This window comes from Marmota monax, unplaced genomic scaffold (assembly GCF_021218885.2).
Source record: "Marmota monax isolate L192 unplaced genomic scaffold, Marmota_monax_Labrador192_F-V1.1 WCK01_AAM20220418_F8-fsc00011, whole genome shotgun sequence".
In the NCBI taxonomy this organism is placed as follows: domain Eukaryota; kingdom Metazoa; phylum Chordata; class Mammalia; order Rodentia; family Sciuridae; genus Marmota; species Marmota monax.
Genome location: NW_026693082.1, coordinates 13,199,728 through 13,214,704, shown reverse-complemented (window position 1 = coordinate 13,214,704; position 14,977 = coordinate 13,199,728). Strand labels below are relative to the sequence as shown.

Below are 14,977 nucleotides of genomic sequence, written 5' to 3'. Positions count from 1 at the left end.
TCCTCCCTACTCTGTTCTTAGTTACTCTCCTTATATCAAAGAAGACATTCAGCATTTGTTTTTTAGGGATTGGCTAGCTTCACTTAGCATAATCTGCTCTAATGCCATCCATTTCCCTGCAAATTCTATGATTTTGTCATTTTTTAATGCAGAGTAATACTCCATTGTGTATAAATGCCACATTTTTTTTTATCCATTCGTCTATTGAAGGGCATCTAGGTTGGTTCCACAGTCTTGATATTGTGAATTGTGCTGCTATGAACATCGATGTAGTAGTGTCCCTGTAGTATGCTCTTTTTAGGTCTTTAGGGAATAGACCGAGAAGGGGAATAGCTAGGTCAAATGGTGGTTCCATTCCCAGATTTCCAAGAAATCTCCATATTGCTTTCCAAATTGGCTGCACCAATTTGCAGTCCCACCAGCAATGTACAAGTGTACCCTTTTTCCCACATCCTCGCCAGCACTTGTTGTTGTTTGACTTCATAATGGCTGCCAATCTTACTGGAGTGAGACGGTATCTTAGGGTGGTTTTGATTTGCATTTCTCTGACTGCTAGAGATGGTGAGCATTTTTTCATGTACTTGTTGATTTGATTGTATGTCCTCCTCTGAGAAGTGTCTGTTCAGGTCCTTGGCCCATTTGTTGACTGGGTTATTTGTTATCTTAATGTCTAATTTTTTGAGTTCTTTGTATACTCTGGATATTAGGGCTCTATCTGAAGTGTGAGGAGTAAAGATTTGTTCCCAGGATGTAGGCTCCCTATTTATCTCTCTTATTGTTTCTTTTGCTGAGAAAAAACTTTTTAGTTTGAGTAAGTCCCATTTGTTGATTCTAGTTATTAACTCTTGTGCTATGGGTGTCCTATTGAGGAATTTGGAGCCCGACCCCACAGTATGTAGATCATAGCCAACTTTTTCGTCTATCAGATAGCGTGTCTCTGATTTGATATCAAGCTCCTTGATCCATTTTGAATTAACTTTTGTGCATGGCGAGAGAAAGGGATTCAGTTTCATTTTGTTGCATATGGATTTCCAGTTTTCCCAGCACCATTTGTTGAAGATGCTATCCTTCCTCCATTGCATGCTTTTAGCCCCTTTATCAAATATAAGATAGTTGTAATTTTGTGGATTGGTTTCTGTGTCCTCTATTCTGTACCATTGGTCCACCCGCCTGTTTTGGTACCAGTACCATGCTGTTTTTGTTACTATTGCTCTGTAGTATAGTTTGAAGTCTGGTATCGCTATACCGCCTGATTCACACTTCCTGCTTAGAGTTGTTTTTGCTATTCTGGGTTGTTTATTTTTCCATATGAATTTCATGATTGCTTTATCTATTTCTACAAGAAATGCTGTTGGGATTTTGATTGGCATTGCATTAAATCTATAGAGAACTTTTGGTAATATCGCCATTTTGATGATGTTAGTTCTGCCTATCCAAGAACAGGGTATATTTTTCCATCTTCTAAGATCTTCTTCTATTTCTCTCATTAGGGTTCTGTAATTTTCATTGTATAAGTCTTTCACCTCTTTTGTTAGGTTGATTCCCAAGTATTTTATTTTTTTTGAGGATATTGTGAATGGAGTGGTTGTCCTCATTTCCATTTCAGAGGATTTGTCGCTGATATACAGGAATGCCTTTGATTTATGCGTGTTGATTTTATATCCTGCCACTTTGCTGAATTCATTTATTAGTTCTAGTAGTTTCTTTGTAGACCCTTTTGGGTCTGCTAGGTATAGAATCATGTCACCTGCAAATAGTGATAATTTAAGTTCTTCTTTTCCTATTTTTATGCCTTTAATTTTTTTCATCTGTCTAATTGCTCTGGCCAGTGTTTCGAGAACTATGTTGAACAGAAGTGGTGAGAGAGGGCATCCCTGTCTTATTACAGATTTTAGAGGGAATGCCTTCAATTTTTCTCCGTTCAGAATGATGCTAGCCTGAGGCTTAGCATAGAGAGCTTTTACAATGTTGAGGTAAGTTCCTGTTATCCCTAGTTTTTCTAATGTTTTGAACATAAAGGGATGCTGTACTTTGTCGAATGCTTTTTCTGCATCTATCGAGATGATCATATGGTTCTTATCTTTAAGTCTATTGATGTGGTGAATAACATTTATTGATTTCCGTATATTGAACCATCCTTGCATCCCAGGGATGAATCCTACTTGATCATGGTGCACAATTTTTTTGATATGTTTTTGTATCTGATTCGCCAGAATTTTATTGAGGATTTTTGCATCTAGGTTCATTAGAGATATTGGTCTGTAGTTTTCTTTCTTTGAAGTGTCTTTGTCTGGTTCAGTAATCAGGGTGATGTTGGCCTCGTAGAATGAATTTGGAAGTTCTCCCTCTTTCTCTATTTCCTGGAATAGCTTGAAAAGTATTGGTATTAGTTCTTCTTTAAAGGTTTTGTAAAACTCTGCTGTATACCCATCCGGTCCTGGGCTTTTCTTAGTTGGTAGTCTTTTGATGGCTTCTTCTATTTCCTCTATTGATATTGGTCTGTTTAGGTTGTCTATATCCTCCTGACTCAATCTGGGTAGATCATATGACTTAAGAAATTTATCGATGCCTTCACTATCTTCTATTTTATTGGAGTATAAGGATTCAAAATAATTTCTAATTATCTTCTGTATTTCTGAAGTGGATGTTGCGATATTGCCTTTTTCATCCCGTATGCTAGTAATTTGAGTTCTCTCTCTTCTTCTCTTCCTTAGCATGGCTAAGGGTCTGTCCATTTTATTTATTTTTTCAAAGAACCAACTTTTAGTTTTGTCAATTTTTTCAATTGTTTCTTTTGTTTCGATTTCATTAATTTCAGCTCTGATTTTAATTATTTCTTGCGTTCTACTTCTTTTGCTGTTGATTTGCTCTTCTTTTTCTAGGATTTTGAGATGAAGTGTGGGATCATTTATTTGTTGTTTTTTTCTTTTTTTAAGGAATTTTCCTCTTAGAACTGCTTTCATTGTGTCCCATAGATTCCGATATGTAGTGTCTGTGTTTTCATTTATCTCTAAGAAATTTTTAATTTCCTCCTTGATGTCTTCTATAACCCATTGATCATTCAGTAACCTATTGTTCATTCTCCAAGTGATGCATGATTTTTTCTTCCTTCTTTTATCGTTGATTTCCAGTTTCATTCCATTATGATCAGATAAGATGCATGGTATTATCTCTACTCCTTTATAATGTCTAAGAGTTGTCCTGTGACATAATATATGATCTATTTTTGAGAAGGATCCATGTGCTGCTGAGAAAAAAGTGTAACTGCTTGATGTTGGGTGGTATATTCTATAAATGTCAATTAAGTCTAGGTTATTAATTGTATTATTGAGTTCTATAGTTTCTTTATTCAACTTTTGTTTGGAAGATCTGTCCAGTGGTGAGAGAGGTGTGTTAAAGTCTCCCATAATTATTGTATGGTTGTCTATTCGACTCTTGATCTTGAGAAGAGTTTGTTTGATGAACATAGCTGCACCACTGTTTGGAGCATATATATTTATGATTGTTATGTCTTGTTGGTGTATGGTTCCCTTGAGCAGTATATAGTGTCCCTCTTTATCCCTTTTGATTAACTTTGGCTTGAAATCTATTTTATTTGATATGAGTATGGACACTCCTGCTTGTTTCCGAAGTCCATATGAGTGATATGATTTTTCCCAACCTTTCACCTTCAGTCTATGTATGTCTTTTCCTATCAAATGCATCTCCTGTAGACAGCATATTGCTGGATCTTTTTTTTTATCCATTCTGCTAGCCTGTGTCTCTTAATTGGTGAGTTTAAGCCATTAATATTTAGGGTTATTATTGAGATATGGATTGTTCTTCCAGCCATATTTGTTTATTTATGTTACTTAACATGGTTTGTTTTTCCTCTTTGATTATTTTTCCCTTTACTATACTACCTTCCACTGTTGGTTTTCATTGTTATTTTCCATTTCCTCTTCCTGTAATGTTTTGCCGAGGATGTTTTGAAGAGATGGTTTTCTAGCTGCAAATTCTTTTAACTTTTGTTTTTCGTGAAAGGTTTTAATTTCCTCTTCCATCCTGAAGCTTATTTTCGCTGGATACACAATTCTTGGTTGGAACCCATTTTCTTTCAGCGTTTGAAATATGTTGTTCCAGGATCTTCTAGCTTTCAGAGTCTGTGTTGAAAGATCAGCTGTTATCCTGATTGGCTTACCCCTAAATGTAATCTGCTTCCTTTCTCTTGAAGCTTTTAGAATTCTCTCCTTATTCTGTATGTTGGGCATCTTCATTATAATGTGTCTAGGTGTGGATCTCTTATGATTTTGCACATTTGGTGTCCTGTAGGCTTCTAGGATTTGGGATTCTGTCTCATTCTTCAAGTCTGGGAAGTTTTCTCTTATTATTTCGTTGAACAGATTGCTCATTCCTTTGGTTTGGACCTCTATACCTTCCTGTATCCCAATGACTCTTAAGTTTGGTCTCTTTATGTTATCCCAAATTTCTTGGATGTTCTGCTCATGGTTTCTTAACAGTCCCGCTGAGCTGTCTATGTTCTTTTCAAGTTGAAATACTTTGTCTTCATTGTCTGATGTTCTATCTTGTAAGTGTTCTACTCTGCTGGTAGTATTCTCATTTGAGTTTTTAAGTTGGTTTATTGCTTCCTGCATTTCTAGGATTTCTGTTTGTTTGTTTTTTATAACCTCTATCTCCCTATATAGTTGATCTTTTGCTTCTTGGATTTGTTTATGTAACTCATTGTCGAAGTGATCTTTCATTGTCTGATTTTGTTGTCTAATGTCTTCTTTGAGACTCCAGATCATCTGAAGCATGTAAATCCTGAATTCTTTATCTGACATTCCATCAGCTGCAGCTATTACTTCTTCTAAAGTTGAGTTGACCTGCATTGCTTGTGGTCCTTTCTTTCCTTGTCTTTTCATACTGCTCGCGTTTCTTTCTGCTTGGTGAAACTGTTGTGTTATTGAATTTCCCCCTATATATTTATATTGCTCTTGTATAGTTGCAATGTCTCCCTTGCAGGGGCGGGCGGCGGCTGTGCTCCTCCTCCAATTGGGGTGATCTGTCTATCTCGCCGGCGGGCTGCTGGGCCCCTTCTCCACGCCGTGTGGTCTGCCTACCTTGCGGGCAACGGCTGGGCCCCTCTTCCAATAGGGATGATCTGTCTACCATACTTGCAGGCCTCTGGGCCTGTTCTCCAGGTTGCAGGTGTGCCTACCTTGCAGGCGCAGGCGGCGGCTGTGCCCCTCCTCCAATTGGCGTGATCTTTCAACTAGGCCAGCAAGCCGCCGGGCCCCTTCTCCAGGCCGCGCGGTCTGCCTACCTTGTGGGCGGCAGCTGGGACCTTCCTCCAATTGTGGCAATGTGTCTACCACGCCGGCAGGCCACTGGGCCTGCTCCGCTGGTCGGTCGCAGGTCTGCCCACCTTGCAGGCGCGGGCAGCGGCTCTGCTCCGCCCCTCCTCCATTGGGGCGATGTGTCTACCACGCCAGCAGGCCACTGGGCCTGCTCCGCTGGTCGGTCGTAGGTCTGCCTACCTTGCAGGCGCGGGCGGCGGCTCTGCTCCGCCATTCCTCCAATCCTGAACAATTTATTTGCTATACTCTTAACATGTAGCACAGTTAAGATTAATCTCTGCCAGGTGCAGTGGCACAGGCCTGTAATCCCAGCAACAGGGTGCGGATAGGTGAGAGTTGAGGCAGAAGGACTGCAGGTTTGAGGCTAGCCTCTGCAACCTAGCCAGACCCCATCTCAAAATAAAAAGTAAAAAGGGTTGGGGATGTGGCTCAGTGGTAAAATACTCCGTGGTTCAATCCCCAGTACCACCTTCCCGCCCCCCAACTCCCCCACAGATTAACCTCTTACTGCAACAGGTAGGACAGGTTCTGCAGGGCCTGTGTGTGCAGACAGAACATGCCCCCAAAGGGAGAGCAATAAGAGCACTCATTACACCCTAGAAGGTTCCACACAGAGTTTAAATGACAGCCATGTGGGAGCACATGCAAACAAAGAAGGAAGCAGAGCTGCCCCAACATCTGCAGGTGCCAACCCCCCGCCCCCCGCAGCCAGCCTCAAGAAATCCACAAAGCAGAGTATGAAAACCCTTTTCTAAAGTTAAAAAAAAGAAGTATTTTTAAAGTAAGCAGCAATTAATATCCAGTATTAAAACACATCAGGGGAAATCATGAGCAGGGCAGGAGGTTGCGGCCAGGCAAAGGTGTGGTGGTGTGAGGGGGTGGTTTTCTAGTGATAAGGACTGAGTACTACTTAAGGGTTCATGGACCAGTAAAATTTCAAAATAACCATTCTGAAGACAAACAGGGTTACTACCCTTTTATTTTGCTAATACTTCCCTAGATTCCTTAGTTGATAGTCTAACTTAATGAAAAGCTTTTGCCATATAAATTCTAACAACCTAAATGTCAATAAACAACATAGTACCAAAAATAATACAATTGTTAAGGTGCTGCCAATTTTCATAAACATTATCAAATATTTTGTGCCACTATATTATAGCCTCAAATCACCAGTATATCTACTTTTCCCTATTTTACACTTGAATGAATTTGAACTTGAATCAGAGTTGAAAAAGTTATAATCATTTGCTTTTGACTTTCAGTTTTACTAAAAGAAAATAAAGCAGAAGAAAGTGAGTAATAATTAACACTTTAATATTTGTTACCAAGAAAATTCACAACATAAACTTTTATGTAACACATTGATGATGTTCATAGAACTTTTAGTGACCAGTTGGAACATTTGAATACAACAAATAGTAAACTACACTTTCATGCCTAATAAATCACTGAATAGTTTTTTTGCTTATTTATTAAGCTCTCATATGTTTAACACTGTTGTTACAATTTTAGAATAAGCCTAAGCTTATTCTAAGATTTAGTGACATTTGTTTTTAGTTGTTAACTCATGAGTGATCATTCCTATTTTATAAAGTTATTTTATATCAGAAAAAAACCACATTTAGGTTGATGGCTTGAAGAAGTACATCCCTTGATACAAATCTGCAGTTTGTTTGTTTGTTTTTTGTTGTTTGTTTGTTTTAACCAGTTAAAGAAATGCCAGTATCTCCCTGAAAGTTTAAACTAGAGAAGTGAACTGGAGGGAAGTTATAAACTGCTGCTAGAATAATGGGATTTTGAGACAGAAATGCAAATTCAACTTACTTATAAATGAAGTTTCTCCCAAGTAACCTCTACGTTTAAGAACAACATCGAGAAATTTAGATTCCTCATTGATCAGGTAATATTCCTTTTCGAAGGAGATCCATGCCCAATTCAGATGAAAATGCTGATTGGTTAACTTGTTTCCACCTGGAAAATAAAAATTTAAAACCCTATATTAATACTTTCTTGAATGAGTGACCTTAAAATTTCCAGCATACAACTTGAAGAATCCATACAGTTGCATGGTTTGATACACAACTCTCGAAATCGACATGAAATACAGCTTACTGTTCAGTGGTTATTACACAGACACAAAACAGCTGACATAATTGTTCACAAATGCCATCCTTTTTCAGGGGGGGAAATTGGTAAGGGTGAAGAAGCACACAACTAACAGAGGCAATTTAGCTCAATCCTAAAACCGAATATCCACGTTGCAGGATGATGAACCTTCCACAAGGTGTCGCTGAAGAGCAAGCTTTTCTACGGAGAGGTTCTCAAGGCTCCTTTGTGATGTTCTTAAAAACACAACTTCACAAATACCTTTTTCTGGTTCACCGAGCAATTGGGTGGAAGGCTTTCATTATAACCACTTAAGGAAAAACAAATATCCCTTCCCCGCCGCCCCTCTCCACTAGATTCCCCTCCATTCCTCAGAGCAAACAGACAACTCTTTTCATTGACTTCCATTCCTCTCTGAAGATAAGGGTTTCTCCTCCCACCTTCCCACCAAAACGAAGCTGGCTGCCTATCAGGAGAAAATAACCTTTGCGTGTGATCTTTCTATTGTGAAAGCTACTACGTTGGGTAAATGAAAGGAAAAAAAATGGTTATCAGCTGATCACTCCGCACCTATCCCTAAACTCCTTTTGATCTCTGCCAATTATTTCAGAGTAAAGTAAGGTTTATAAACAAAAGCATCAGTAATTCCTTTTAAGTCTTTCTGGAAAAGAGTAGGGGAAAAAAGCCCAAATAATAAACATGGCTAGAGGCACAATTTCGATTCTAGTTTCTTTTCTTAGTTCACATAAAGAGAGCTACAGTAAAGAAAAATAAATGAGATGGGAAAGAAAAATCTTTAATAGACTGGTGAAAACAAATCTACATAGTGGGAAATGAGTGAGCAGACAAATATGTTGTTTTTTCTAGAATTTTTTTCAAAAATAAAAAGTACAGTGACATTGAGTTACCAATTAACACATACTAAAGAATAAAAACCTAGTCCAGCTGAGATTATGTAGGAAAATGGGTTTTCCTGTTTATTCTTGTTTGACTTGCAAATGAGCAGGAACCTTTTAGATAGCTAAATGACAATGTACACAAGAAGAAAAACCATGTTCATATCCCTCCATCTTGTAAGTTCTTATATGGGAGAAGTAAAATGTATTTGTGAGGAATAATTCATTGCCATATTTTCTACAATAGCCCCAAACCCGAAAAATTTAAGATTAACTATATTGTGATACATCAAATCAATAAAATGTTATTTGCACACTGAACAAAAAATAAAAGATTCTTGTTGAAACACTTCAAACAATGCATCGTGTGTGTACTTGAAATAGTTACAGGTGGTAGTTAGCAGCAATGTCATTTGACTCTCCAGATGAAGAGACTGAGGTCCAGAGAAGAAAGTTGCCCCAAAGTAGGCAACAGATAAGAAAAGAAGTGGCCCTTGAATTCTAAGTCTTCTCATCCACAGCTTTTCCTCTGCAGAGCTGGGAGTACCCAGGGACCAGGAAATGTTTGGCATAACAAGTTCACAAAATATGAGTTTCCTTCTTAAATTGACAAAAAAAAATTCCTGGTCAGAAATCAATTTATATTTAAAAAAAATAAGTAAAAAATGGATATGCCCACAAATCCCTTCCATTTAAAACACTAAGCAGTTTCCCATGTGTAATACCATATTTTAGGTAGCTACACTCACAGCATCAGGACCATCTGTTCCTGTGATTACTTCAAGGATCAAGTGAGATAACCCATACACATACAGCACCATGCGGTCCATAGATGGAATCCTTCAACAAATGTCAGCCTACTTCGCCCTGCCCCAATGCATGCGCAAATCCACCCTGCACCCCCATGGCTCGACTCTTCATCTTCCCCAAGCCCACCTGTGCTGCTTTCTCCTTAGCCCCATTTCCCTACAGCTGCTGCACACATCAAGTCAACCTTTCTCTGTGGATTTCCAGGGTCAGCCTGACCTATCCCGATCATTACTCTTGAGGTTTCTCACTCTGTGTTCAGGCCAAGATCCTGGCAGTGCCCTGACTGTGCTACCCTTACACCTCTGACACCTTGTTCTCCTGCCCCAAAGATGTACTTTGGCAAAGTTCTACTCTTGAAATATCTTACCCCAGCAACTTCCTGAAGTCTCCTGCACCTCTGGAATTCAATAGCTGCTCATGTATTGCTTATTCTGCATAATTATGCTCTTAATCATTATCTTTCATATGGTTTGATTGTCCTAATTTACTGACTGTACTAATTTATGACAGAAATTGAAAGTGACCATTCTTTTACAACTGTCAATGTTTCATCAATTAAGTGAAGGCAAAGACAGTTTGATTTATTTATTTTTATTGGTGCATTCCATTTAGCAGAGGAATTCATTATGCCATATTCACACATGCACATAATTTGATCAATCTCATTGCTCAATTTCCTTCCCTTTCCCTCCTGCGATCCACTTGTTCTACTCTACTGATCTCCCTTCTATTAAAAACAGGTCTGATTTCTAAACAAATTATCATATGAGAACAACTTTAGGCTACATTTTTGTCCAGTTTGATTGTGGTTCCAGTGAGCCCAGATTTTATTCCAAACTTGTCAAGCTATCCCAAGCCATTCCTTATCCATCCTAACACCTACAGCTGCACATCCCATCACTTTCTTTCTAAAAACTATTAATTATACCTATTTGTGGGGCACCGTGTGATAATTAGATACATACACCCAATGCGCATCTCCCTTAACATTAAAAAAAAAAGATTCTTTTAAATGCCATTACTAGAAGCTGAGAAGGGTGGAGGGAACTGGGGATGGAAAGAAGTTGGATAAGGGTTACCCAAACACAGTGAGGTGGTAGGAGTAAATTCTAGTGTTCTACAGCACAGTGGGATGGGGGATACAGTTCACAGTAACCATAGCTATTGTTGTGATTCTGCAATCTGTGTATGGGGTGAAGGTGGGAGTTCATAATCCACTTGAATCAAAGTGTGGAATATGATATGTCAAGAAATTTGTAATGTTTTGAACAACCCACAATAAAAAATTAAAAAAAAAAAAACAAAAAAAACCTCAAATATTCCCCAAAGGCCCACAAGTTTAGACAAAACACAGAATTGAAGGAAGGAGCCCAAATACTGGTTAATCCAAGGTTTTATGTGACACACAGTTGAACAAATCTGCCAATATTTCACATGTCCACCCACCACTTTGAGATCTCATTAGAAATGAAATTCAGAAACAATATCAAGAAACTTTGCCCTGTAAGACAATGAGATGCCCCAAGTTAAATATTATATCAACTTAAAATCCATTCTAAAACTGGGGTTTTAAAATAGATGTTTAACTAGAGAATATAAAGTTCAGTCTATAAACCTTAACTCTGAATAGAGGTAAATACGACAAAACTCTTCTGAATCATAGGAATTTGTAAAATCTCAGTACTCACTTTTGATGCTAGAGTGATACAGGATTTGAGGAACTGAGCTGTAGCTCACTGTAACTCCCTTTATTGAAACTGTGATCTTGCCTAATTTAACCCTGTAGTTTGCCTAAAGAGTGGAAGGCCATCTTATTTACTCATTTATTACACACCTCTCAAGTACCTCATAAAACTGCAATAAATGGGAATAGTGAATAGCTACAGCTACTGTATGCGAAATTGTAGATGGAATTGAGTAACTTTAAAACCTGAAAAATTTTTACTTGCCTGTGATTAGCTGCCTTTCTAAAATAAAATTTGTCATCTATGATGCTGGAGGAGCTAGTCTCATTGGAATCAAAGTCCATAGCTTGTACCATAAATCCACACAACAGGTGCCTGACAGCTGATAACCACACTCCCAAATGCTTTGTCCTCAAACCCTGACACTAAAGTCATTAAGGTTTTGATGAAAAGACCTCTTTTGAACTTTTCCAGCTGGTCTTCAGGCTTCTTCATTTTCTTTTTCAATTCACACTCAATAGTTATTTTAGAATAACAAAGAATTCCAGTCTTCAATTAGCCCTCCCTAAAAACACAGGGCCCCTGATTTCCCTGAAGACAAAGCAGACCTCTTCAATAATAAGAAACTAGTGTCACAACTTTGACTTGTGCTTGTTAAAGGCTGGTGCAGCTTTAACACTGACAAGAAAAAGACAAGTTAGTTAACAATAGAGAATGTTCTTGGTATTTTTTAGCTTGGTAAAATTTCATTTGCCCAGAATAAAGTTCAGCCTAGAAGCTTGAGCTGGAAACCAAATATACAGCTACTAAAACAAACAAACAAACAAACAAACAAACAAACAAACAAACAGAAACCCCTCAAAAAACCTGGATAGAGTAATTTAAACCAGCAATAGAAATAGGTATTTACATTAGAAAAGATTATTATATTATTACCTAATTTATTGGGGGAAATGAGATAATTTGGTTTTTAGGCAAATTTTAAGGGGTCTTGCTCACTTTACAGGAAAAGCCCAGTGATTAACAACTGTGCAATCACCGTCAGGATCAGAGCTGGTAATTCTGGTGAGAAGGTAAAATTAAAGTAAAAATGAGAATTCTGTTTTATCTCCATTTCTGTGATAAGATGATCTCAAACTCTGCATTGTTTTTAGAATCTTCCATAGAATCTAAGCTTGTGGAATCCTGTCCTCTGGGCCTTGAAGTCAGGTTGATTTTACTGTTTACTGGAAACCATCTGGTGCAAAGCTGAAGCCAACTCGGCTCTTACGGGCCCTCAGGGGTTGGCATTTGACATGGGAGATGGCACATGCCAGAAATATTGCACACAAACTAGATCCTGACAGATACTGTAAGAAGGGCACTATTAAGGAGCTATGAGAGTTCACAAGAGGGAGGGACTTTAACCTCTGGGCATCAAAGGCAAAGTCATGAAGAAGATTGTGTTCAAATGGGCCTTAAGTATAGGGTGGTTCTTGGACATTCAAGGAGATGGAGAGGAAGGTGTTTCTGGAAGATTAAATATAAAACTAGAGATAAGAAATCCTGTAAAAAATGAATTTCAAAGAATTCAATTCAGATAGATGCTCAGGGCATTTATTAAATATTTATTTCCTGCTCCTTTTCCTATTTAAAAAATTGCATAATAGAGATAAAGAAGCAGTACTTAAGATGCATCCAAAATCTGCCCTTGGAGTGGGAAGGGGTGTGCATTCTGAGATGCCCAAGAAACACAGAGATGATGAGCATCTATTGACCCAAGAGCAGCTGTGCCTTCCTGTGACTGTGGAACTCCTGAGGAACTTCGGACAGACCCTGAAGAATTGCCAACATAGTTTTTGTTTTTACTCCTTTTGTTCCTCAGGCAATGGTTTTTAATATGTGTAGACTACTTAATAATTTTAATGCTTGTTTTTGCTCAATAGTTAATTATTCAAAAATTACTACCAGCGCATGCCTGTAATCCCAGCTAGTGAGGAAGCTGAGACAGGAGGGTCACAAATTTGAGGCCAACCTCAGCAATTTGGTGAGAGACTCTAAAAATTTAAAAATAAAATAAAAAGGGCCAAGGATGTAGCTCAGCGGTAGAGTGCCCCTGGATTCAATCCCCAGTACCTCAAAAAGAAAAAATTATCACCATATTAAACTTTTGATCATTGATATATTGTTTTCTTCCTCCATTCTGCACACCTCACATTTCCACTATTTTATGTACAAGGGGTAAGATCCACAAAACAAAACAAAACAAATCACATACACACAAGCAAACAAAACAAACAAAAAACAAGATAATGTATAGAGAAATGTATAGAAAGAAAAAGAAATGATGAAGACCCAGGAGGTAGAGAGAAATAAGGGTAGCACATGTTGGTCTCTACTGAATACACATACCCGTCCAGGATCTTGTAGGCTACTTTCAGGAAAAGTGCAAACAAGCACACCCTTCCTCACCAAAAGAATAAATGGAAATATCATATCTTGTAATTGTCACATGATCTACGTTGAATTGAGCTCAAGTATGGAGTAGTTCATGCTATTCTTTGTTCCTCTCTAGAACCTGTAGATGAATTTCCAGGTGATATGGGAGTACAGATTTCGACTGACAAATATACTGATGTTCACCTTGAAAGCCAAAAGTATCAGAAGCCACATTATTGTTCCTTGGGGATGTGACTTGGTCATATATCTACCCATAACAGGTGGAGAACATGGGTGTATAGTGGGTATTTGTACATGTGGTTCCAAAGACTTTATATTCCTATTCTTCTACTAGATTACTGGCTAACTCACAGTCCATACTCATGGTTCCTGGATTTCATATTTGCAGATTCATCTACTTATCAAAATTTATAATTTTGTCATCCCCAAATTAGTACTCCAGTATTTCCAAGGTCATTCTTGGGCATGTGCATCATAGGGTCAAAAATTTTGCAAAACCTGCTACTTTGGTTTCTCTTTCACAGTCTGTTTAGCACCACGCTGTTCACATCTGGGTATTATTTTCTTGGTGTTTTCACCATTTAAAATGACTCCAGATCATATTGCTGAAGTGCCATCAAGTCTTCCTAAACACAAGAAAGCTGTAACGTGTCTTAGAAAGAAAATGTGTATGTTGGATAACTTTTGTTCACACACGTGAGTTACAGTGCTGTTGGCAGTGCCTGCAAAGCTACTGAATCAACAAGAAATATCAAATGAGGTGTCTCTGAACAGAAGCATACATGAAACTAGGTCATGTATTTATTGGTTGATGGAAATGGACTAGAGCTCATAGGAACCTAACCCTGTATTTCCCCTAGGAACAACCATTCAGCCTTTGCTAATTTCGTATTCATGGTGATTTTATAGAACCTAACTGCTTTGAATCATGAAAACCAACTGAACTTACTGAGTACAAGTTACAATAAGTTATTCTTTTAAGACATGAACAATGGAGCACAGGAGCAGAAACATCTTCTGCTCCCCAACACCTTTTCCCCTTTCTTGAATCAACACATTCCCTGCATTACGCTCAGGAGTGTGAACCAAAAGAACTCTTACTATATTCTTAGACAGGCACTCCTGGCCTTCCTCCAGCCATCTGTCTCTGGCTACCACTGCACAAGGATGCAGACACCATTGTGGTTCATGGATGAAGGGTGTCCTGCCTCCTGCATGACTATGTGCCATGATATGAGGATAAACAAAGAGAATTTACAGAATTGCTATTAACCTATGTGAAAGTAATTTACATGGAAGGAATTCTGATGCAGAATTGCTCCTAATCCTGCCAGAGTGTCTTAGGATAATTCATATTAGCATCTGTGTTTAAAGCACAGCCCACAACTGGGGTTCATGCTTACCTATGCTTATGTGGGGAACTGGAGTGACAGACCTCATGGGAGCTGATTTTCTTGGGTTATAGGAAGCCTTCGGAGAGAGAACTCACAAGAATGGAAATCAATGTCAGACACAAAGGTAGATTCCATACAAAGTTTTAAGTATCAGTGTGAAGCAGATTTCAAAGTATAAGTTTCTTCATATCTAACTTTTACCCAGGCTCCTGAATGAATGTTTGGGTCCCAAGAAAGAAAAAAAATATAAGTGGAAATTTAGAGAGTTGCTTAATTAGTTTTTTTTTCTCATACCAGGGTCCAAGCAG

The 14,977-nt window shown here is 38.3% G+C and overlaps 1 protein-coding gene across 1 annotated transcript in view; it reads right to left on the bottom strand.

Annotated features, from left to right (window-relative positions):
* Positions 1-14,977, bottom strand: part of Frem2 (FRAS1 related extracellular matrix 2) — a 179,761-nt gene that overhangs the window by 100,250 nt on the left and 64,534 nt on the right. The window contains exon 3 of the mRNA XM_046454228.2: positions 7,164-7,310. Within this exon, the coding sequence (XP_046310184.1) occupies positions 7,164-7,310 (147 nt within the window). The remainder of the gene's footprint in view (positions 1-7,163; positions 7,311-14,977) is intronic.